General features: G+C 36.8%; 1 protein-coding gene across 2 annotated transcripts; it reads right to left on the reverse strand.

The window, feature by feature from the left end:
* Positions 1 to 388: 388 nt before the first annotated feature.
* LOC131148619 (MLO-like protein 3) lies at positions 389 to 8,059 on the reverse strand. 2 transcript variants are annotated; one of them, XM_058098454.1, is made up of 16 exons: positions 7,715 to 7,842; positions 7,465 to 7,638; positions 7,294 to 7,351; positions 6,898 to 7,208; positions 6,504 to 6,620; positions 5,509 to 5,569; positions 2,805 to 2,893; positions 2,606 to 2,680; positions 2,380 to 2,468; positions 2,254 to 2,303; positions 2,113 to 2,153; positions 1,794 to 1,967; positions 1,652 to 1,687; positions 1,459 to 1,526; positions 1,315 to 1,375; positions 389 to 801 (listed from the first exon to the last, which is right to left on the reverse strand). In XM_058098454.1, the coding sequence occupies exons 2-16, from the start codon at positions 7,615 to 7,617 to the stop codon at positions 487 to 489; spliced, it is 1,698 nt and encodes a 565-aa protein (XP_057954437.1). In that variant the 5' UTR covers positions 7,618 to 7,638; positions 7,715 to 7,842; the 3' UTR covers positions 389 to 486. The 2 variants fall into 2 exon arrangements, with proteins under 2 accessions (XP_057954437.1, XP_057954438.1); XM_058098455.1 differs by lacking the exon at positions 1,315 to 1,375 and having other exon boundaries at positions 389 to 835; positions 1,439 to 1,526; positions 7,465 to 8,059.
* Positions 8,060 to 8,692: the final 633 nt, after the last annotated feature.

The following is an 8,692-nucleotide window of genomic DNA, read 5'->3' on the forward strand; positions in this document are numbered from 1 at the left end:
CTCTTTTTCCTAATTAATGAAGTCTTTCACTTTTCAACCAAAAAAAGAAAAAGCATTCCTCTTGAGGATTTATTTATTATTATCATTAGGAACCCAGTGTGGTTCCTTAAGAAAGCATGTCCACTGGTTCCATATGAATGTCCTGGCATAGACATGAAGGGTGCATCATTAATTTAGCTAAGACTGATAGTATGTATAGTTAATTACTACTTGACTTCAGGAAGGAAAAACAAAAATTGAATCTCAGCCCCATCGCTGGCTTTGATTGTTTGCACCTGCATACTAACAACCAAAATCGAACCAATTCCCAAACCCCACCTTGGCCTCTCTACAAGCATATCCTGCTAATAAATCTCATGTATGAGAGCTTGCATGGGGAGAGAAAAGGGGAAAAAATAAGAATTTAAATAAAGGACTAAAAAGGATTATATACTTTTGATTTACTAGGTAAGCTAAAGGGATATGCATATTTCTAGAAAATAGAAATTAACTTTGCATTCTGGTGGTCTGTGACATCTCCATATGTGATAAAATGGTAGGTGGAGTTGTTTCATGTGCAGTGATTTCTTGGTGATCATAATTAGTGATCTCAATATTACAAGGAAATGGAGTTTCTTCTTCTTCTTCTTCTTCGGTATGGCGGTGATGAGAAGAGAGATCTTGATTGCTGTTGGAAATAGTTCTTTTGCTGGAGGAGGAGTCACGCTGTTTCTTCCTCTTCTCCCTCGCACCTGCGTGCCATTGCTTTACTGCATTTGCTGTCTCCCCTTCAAACACTGCACTCTTGAGCTGTGATCCCATCTGTTTATAGCAGCACGCACAATGTATCATTAAACTAATTATTAGGCCTTCAGAGTTCATGGGTATAGTTAGAGTTTGAATTCAGTATATTCTCTCCGCACATCTCAATGATTAAAGAGTATGAGACTTTTGCATTAGAGCCTAGAGCTATCAATTCTACTTCCGTAGGAGATTTGAAGGTATTTGTGATGGCGATGGGCTGTCCTATTGTGTGGCCCAGGGCCAATGGACCTCCCATGACTAAAAAACAGAGTTTGAACCATGTGTGTCCTTGGTCCTATAAATATAAGTAATTAAAAACAATAGAATAGGATGAATGAGGAAGTAAGTTATTACATAAAAAAGGATCTTCGTTCTAGGTTGAATGGTTTTAAACATATTTTATTGTCCTTTTTATACTCAATAAATTCACCATGTAATGCTTTTCTTCTGATGAATTGCTGTGAATTCGTGATGTTTCACACACCAAAGAGAGAGAAAGAAACGGGGGGAGGGGGAGGGGGAGGTGCTTGCCTGGGTTACAAGAGCATAGAGGGGCAGGGTAATGTAGCTGCATATGACTTGAACTGCCACCCTACAAATATGACATGAGATGGGTTATCTGTCCATGACATGAACCACAAATTATTAAACACACAAACATTATTTGCCACTTACCCTAACACCATCCTTGTAATGATCATCACTTTATTTTCTAGGTAACAAGACTTTATCCCAAATTGAAACTGAAAAGGTACCCCAGAAACAGAAACACAACCGCAATGGTCAATTTTTGCTCTTTGCTAAATGCCATGCATATTTTAGAACACAGAAAAGAGAGGGAGGAATGAGCTTAAAATAATAGTTTTACCATGACCCAAACAAAGAAGGCGATCTCGAATGCATTCTGCACAGAATTACATGGAAGTGAGTATGTGCTAGACAAGAAATAAGGTTCCTTCATTTTATTTTATTTTATTTTTGAGGGGATTTAGAGCTAGGGCAACAATTACCACAAATAGGGTGAAATGCAGAATGGTCAAGACATGTTTTGGTTGGCTGAACCAGAAGAGATTATCATTTGGCTGCACCAAGGGAGTACCTCTGGTCACATTGTTTTGATTTTTCAGTTCAAGTGCCATTTTGGCCACAATTACTTCTAGTTTAGTTCCCAAAATTAGTACCAACTGCAAATCATATATTAACACAGCTTCTATGAGTACATGTAAATGCATATATGCATGTGGGATTAGGAAATAACTGAATTATGGATAGTAAAATTAATTATATCAGACAAAGTGAAAAGCTGAAGGTTGAGTCTTCAATACTCACTATCAGCGGCACAAAGGATACCCAGAAATATATTTTCCAACCTGTTTCAGTTCACACCAGTTTACTATATTCAATAAAACAGAGATTACTTATCAAAGGCCAAATACTCAAATGAAGAAAAGAACTACAAGTCAATCTCACCTTGGACATCAACTAGGAAGAAGATAAAAACAACAAACCACATGAAAGGGCTGTCCATACAGTATAAAGAACTCTTTAGAAGAAGAAGAAGAAGAAGAAGAAAGTGTTACAAGTATAAATCACAACCTGACGCCCACTACAACTTTGAAATCATCATCTAGTGTTCGTTGAATGTATTTCTGGAAATCAAAGGAGTTGTTCGTCGACAAATGCGCCTGCAGAATTCGTGAAAGATTTGAGTTAATTAAACAATTGCTAATTTGTTATCATTCTATTCGATTTGAAAAAATTTCGATTGGTGTCTTTGATGTGTTTGATTTTTTGCCAGAATGAGAGGCGTATGTATACTAACCGAGATAAAACCATGGCGCAAAGTGAGGTAGTCGACTTTAGCTACCGAATTGAAGAATTGGCGAAAGAAACATTTCTGCTCCCATCAACATTTTCATTAGCAACCCCCAAAACAAAAAAGAAAAGATGTTCATGAAATATAAAAACAAAGTGTATAGACTAGAGTATAATGGTAGTTTTAATGGAAGGGATGGACTCACAATCCACAGCTGAGTTGATGTTCTTGTGAAAGAGCTCATATGTCTGCGCCCAAACGTGGTTTCTCTTGTATATCTAAATCGATTAGGATCTAAATTTACCATTAAAAAAAAGATTAGCCTAATTATGGCAATGTGAATAGAAGTACAATCATATCATTAAAAATTTTAGCTTTAGTTATAGCGAAGTACATAGTACAAAAGTAATTAATAAGTGGATAATTATGTCATTACTCTTGGTTGGTTACCTAACTTAAAATTTGTAAACGGTACTATGAGATATTGCGCTTGATATTTTTTTTATCAATAGATTATGTTCATATGGAACATTATGTTTTATGAGATGATTTTAAGTGTTTAGCATAAGATTAAGAGGTCTATTATCCACTAGAGAGGAAAAGTGAGGCTCATTAATCATCTTCCTTTATCATTGCGAGATGATATATGCAACTCACTTCTATGTGTCCATTATATGCAGTTGAATCTCTTACTGTAAATCCAACTCTATTAACAAGTGGGAAACCACTCGTTTGAGAAATGGTATGACAAACTTTCAAATCAACTTCTTTGTTTTTCCTTTTATTAACTAAACTACTAGAGAGTTGTTTTGGAACATTGTCTCTTAATGGTAACAAAAGCGTGTTCATTTTCATAATAGTCATCTTGTGACGCCTATTTTAAACCAAGTGCATCATTTTTTTGCCGAAATTTACATGAAAACAAATACCCATGACTTGTTCTTTCACATTGAAATACCTAACAAGCAAGTTTCTCTGGAAGACCATCCCTCGATCTTCTCCACCCTTCAAAAACCTTTCGAAACCTCGCACTCATATAACTCCCACTAATTAGGCACATTATGCTATCCCTTAAAAGTCACTTCATCCCATCCAAAAACAAGGGGTACTTAGTTTAGAATGTATACACATGTCCTTCTCTCAAGGAGAAGAGAATCTTCATCACCTTAGAAAGAGTTGAGTGCAACTCATGACACTCATGCTAGGTGCCTTAAGGACTAAAATCTTTAAGAGTAGGCTACTTCCTACTCTTCGATGGAACATCCGTACCAAGAATTGATTTTTTAAACAACCTACGATTAATGATGAGGAATTGAAGGAAAGAGTATTCGAAGTGGATGGCCATAGTGTCACAGACCAAGTGTTTCAGACCTTTGTAAATGGATTTGCTTGTAGCACTAGTTAAAGAACTCTTGTTTAGCTAGTCAACCAAAAATTTAGCATGGTTTACCAACAAAACACATTCATAGTAGTTGAATGAAATGTAAGCGGAAGTAGTAATTAAGCAAGCGAGCAAGCGGTAAACATCCAAGCTTCGTAATTCATTAAATCAACACCTTCGTTAACAATGTGTCTCTGGTAAGGGAAGCAAGTAGGCTAAACACGATTACGTACAATGACTAGTGACTTTTACAAGATTGATGAACACTCACCCCCCCCCCCCCCTTTCCTCTAAAGAGCTTTCTATATGCTACTCTATCTTTAACTCTAAGAAACATCAAACCATTCGAGGAGTCATAATCCCTTAAAGCAACTAAAATCTATATATATGCTAGCTAGTATTTACGTGATCGTACCCATCCCACGTACACAAGACAAGCAACAACAGACAAGTATAATGCCTTAAACAAGTTTGGCTCATGACAATAGAGCACATCCTCTTACAGGAGGACACGCCATTTACTTGAAGAATAATTTTGGAATCCTCCATTACATGGGTTTAAGACATTGACTGTGGAGCCTTATACAACACTTGGACACGTTTATGGGGCATGAAGCCCTAAATATTATCATATACAAAGATTTTGTCATTACCTTGAAGAAATCAATTTGAATTTTGTATTCAAGCCTAAAGCTAGCCTCGATCTATTATTTTCAATAATTAGATTTTTGTTTGTCAATTATCTCACACACATAGCAAAAGGCTAAGGAGGACCTTCACCAACTTCCTAACCATGGAGTGATAAGGGTTGTGTTGATCACATATGGGAGTTTACTTTTCAAGTACAAAAGAAAAATGTCAAAGATTTTTAATAACACATAGTGGACTTGAGTTTTAAAACTCTTTTTGCATCTAGTAGTTAGGATCTGGCTAGAATAATTTCATTTTGGTTCTGCTTACACGCTCAAGAAAGAGAGTTTTGTTGTCCAAGCAATTGATACGAAGTATCCTAACAGACTAAGATATTTCCAGATGACCAAAGAATAAGGGTCAAGTTGTCCAACATTTGGAAAACGTCTGGCACACTACAACTTCCTCAATATGGACATTACCTCAATGAACTGCTAAAGATTCCACTTCCACAAGCCCTCTTCAATGCAAAATGGGTTTGGTTAACCACTCTACTTTAACACTAAATCGAGGAATGTTTTGAGGAAGGGTAAACTAAACGTCCAAGCTAGCTAACCTCTTTCTCTTTCCTTCTATTTGCTTTATTGAATAGTTCTTTTGGAGCACTATTTTTAGTTAAGGCTTGTGCATTCTTTTTGCAAGATAGCCGTCTATGCCACCTCATCCAAACTAAAAAAGACAAAAAAAAAATTACTTGACTTTTTTAGTGAAAGGAGTGCATAGATTTCAATATTGATTTAAGACCTAGTAGAACTGTTTTACACTTTGGTACAATTAGGAAAGAAATTTGCTTTTGCCAAATTTTGCAAAAAATGTTAAGGGGCCATTTGAGCTATACCATTAGCAGCAAGGTATTCCACTGTTTGAGTCTCTTTCTCCCATACTTTCCAACGCCTCATCTGCCAAAACAAAATATAAATATATGCAAGCATACATGCGTCCTAAATCAATTAATATCAAAATAATATATAGCTGTCGTTTTTCTTTTTGAAAAAGTCTAGAGCAATGAAAACACAATCCATCTCATTCTCTTCCTGTGGTCCTCTCCCTCCCATGTACCTTGATTATAAAATGAAATCCAATCTCCCCATGTCATTGTTGTTGACTAGTGAGAAAAAAAAAAAAAAAAACTCGGGAAATCAAAAAATATTTTTAGATCACTTGAACACATGCACGAAATTGTCTCCTCGAACTTTACTTTAGGTATTTACTAATTAAATATGAATATAGCAACATACGATATTTGAATTTAAGGGGCATTACACGGCTTTGCAAATTAATCCAAATGAAAACCAAATAATAATTAACAAAGAAAGCAAAACTAAAAATCAAAAATATTTTATATTGAATAATGATATTTGAACCATTAATGAATATATATATAACACACTTTAAGTAGACAAACATTAATGTTGCTAAATGCTATAGGGACATTTTTTAACATACAAATTTATTTATTTTTAAAAAAATATCTGTTGCAGTAAATACAAACATATTTTCTAAGATAATATGATAAGAAATGTACTTCTAATTGAACCACTTGCAACTTGCAAGCTAATTAATTAAGAGGGCTTGGGATGATGTGGTCTCCTATTATTAAATTGTTGGACCCGCTCAAATGTATTTTCTTAATCGATCAAATAGTCAAAATATATAAAATCCCAATGTGAGGTGTGTATCACGCCTACATGATCCTATCTGATTAATTAATAGATTTGCTCTCTCTTTTTCTTTTTTCTTTTTTGGAAGTCCACGGCTAGCCTTACGAATTAGCTAGCTAGCTTCCACAATATGAAAGAGTGCAGTATGTGGTCATGATCTATATAAGCGTACCTTAGCCCTTCCTAAAGCCATGGTGAGAACCGAATACACAATCTGCATGACTGCCAGCACAAATATGAATATGTTGAGCTGATTGATTCCATCTTGTGATATAAACGATGTCATTCCCTGCAACATTAAGTTTAAACACATGTGGGTCAGGTAGACAAGAGATCGAAAGAGTTCTTGAATTCGATTCTCAATTATGTGTTGCAAACTGTGGTAGGCACCATCAGTTTATGCTCGATTTGACAAGGAGGTTAGGGTCTGAAGGGTCTCAGCTACCCGGTCATTAAAAGAGGAAAAAAAAAATTATTAACAGAAACAGTAACCCAATTCAATAACTTCTTGTTCTGCTGATCATCAAATAATTAATTATATTAAAGAAGCAAGGGTATGGACGAACCTTGGAAGCACAGTAATCTGCAGAGGCTTTGTTGCTACTGGTGTCAGCAGTAGTAGCACTGGCCAATTGTCTTTCCATGGAGGAGGGACTAATTAAATGATGGAACTGGTACTGGTTGGTCCTTGTGTAGTAGTCCTGATCATCATCGTCATGATGTCGCAGAGGCCGTAATGCTTCGGTGGTATGGGATTGGAGTAAGCGGGTGCGGCAAGGAAGCATGGTGGATGCCACCTTGTTGGGTATGCAAAGTTTGGAAATGGGTCTCTGAGTGACAGCCAGTATGAGTGACATGAACCCCAACAGCATCAGCACTGCACCACATCCACCATGCCCAACCTAACTCAGTCATCCACATCCAACTCTACAGAGAGAGAGAGAGAGAGAGAGATGTTCTACCTAATTTGAGCTTCTCCACTGCTTCAAATAGTGATGTCTTCCGGCGGTTCTTCAGCCACTGCACCATTAATTCATTTTTATGTAAACCCCGTCTGATTAATTAGTTATATGTAATTATTTAATTATTAGTGTTAGTGTGTGTGCGTGTCGATATATATAAATGGGACTTACATGGGAGAGGAGATGGATGAGGTGTTCAATGAAAATGGAGACGGAGATGAAGACGAAGCAGACGGTGGCCAGCGCCCATGTGGGTGTGTCTTGCAGCGACCGAGTAGGAGTAGTACTACTACTGCTCAGCTTCCCCCCTCCTCCTACCACCATCAAACCTTTTAATTAACTCCTCTGCAATTAAAAGAAGCTTAATCAACCCCGGTACGCATCCGATATGAACAGACCCAGAGCTCGCAAGAAATAATACCACTCAATGGATGGAGAAGAAGAAATGCTGAATAGAGTTACCGTTGACCAATTTTATGACACCAATTCTGGGAATTGGAAACCATTAAAGCTGCAAGGTGAAGGTACTATCTGTCTATTCTCTCTCTCTCTCTCTCTGCTGTTTGGTTATTTAAGTTTGACTCAGTCGGCCTGCCCAATTGAACTCGTCGGCACCCTATGGAACTGGAAGCCTTAATTAAAACACTGTCCCGCCCCATCCGTTAATCGGCCTGCCCAATTGACCTCGTCGGCACCCTATGGAACTGTCCCATCCGTTACTCGGCCTGCCGACCTCGTCGGCACCCTACGGAACTGGAAGCCTTAATTAAAACAGTGTCCCGCCCCATTCGTTAATCAGCCATCTCTACATATTTGTTGTGTTCTGACACTCACTTAGGAATTAATAAATATATAATGACTTCGTGTGTACGTTCACTATTTTTTATAGAATTTTTTCTATATTTGTCAATAAAAATTGTCTTAGATTATGCTCCGAAGCCTCAATTTTAAATCTTGAATTTTTTATTTTCACAAATTTGAACAAACTTAATAAAATTTTGTTTAAATACATTCAAATCTAATATTTATGACACTCAGAATTTTACAAAAAAAATAATTACCTTTACGGTCAACGAATGGTGAAGCCAGCTTGCTAGAGGGAGAGGGAAGGGTTAGGGAGGGGCGTGGTTTCAATTCCAAGTTGGAAGTCTCGTCAAGTAATTAATGAAAATGAAATGAATATATATATGAGTTGCATTGAATGGAGTGGAATGGAATGGAGTGTAAGAAGTGTTTTTCCATGTGAATATTTCAACTCAGTTGCTTGCAATTGTTTGATGTGTAGTTTGTGATTTCGTGGTGGATTTATGAACAAGCAAAGAATAAGGAACGTTACTTCATATTTTCTATCTATAATAGTAAGTTTGTGGGATTTTTCGAGGGGTCCTAAGCCTCCTTA

The sequence above is a fragment of the Malania oleifera genome, chromosome 2 (assembly GCF_029873635.1).
Source record: "Malania oleifera isolate guangnan ecotype guangnan chromosome 2, ASM2987363v1, whole genome shotgun sequence".
Taxonomy (NCBI): domain Eukaryota; kingdom Viridiplantae; phylum Streptophyta; class Magnoliopsida; order Santalales; family Ximeniaceae; genus Malania; species Malania oleifera.

Bases quoted from the DNA above. Each gene is read 5' to 3' on its own strand.
- LOC131148619 (XM_058098454.1), bottom strand. From the start codon at position 7,617: ATGGTGGTAGGAGGAGGGGGGAAGCTGAGCAGTAGTAGTACTACTCCT. The intron at 1,968-2,112 runs GTGAGTATTGAA...TATGATTTGCAG, and splicing joins TATCCTTTGTGCCGCTGATA to TTGGTACTAATTTTGGGAAC. The intron at 802-1,314 runs GCAAGCACCTCC...TGCTATAAACAG, and splicing joins TCTATGCTCTTGTAACCCAG to ATGGGATCACAGCTCAAGAG.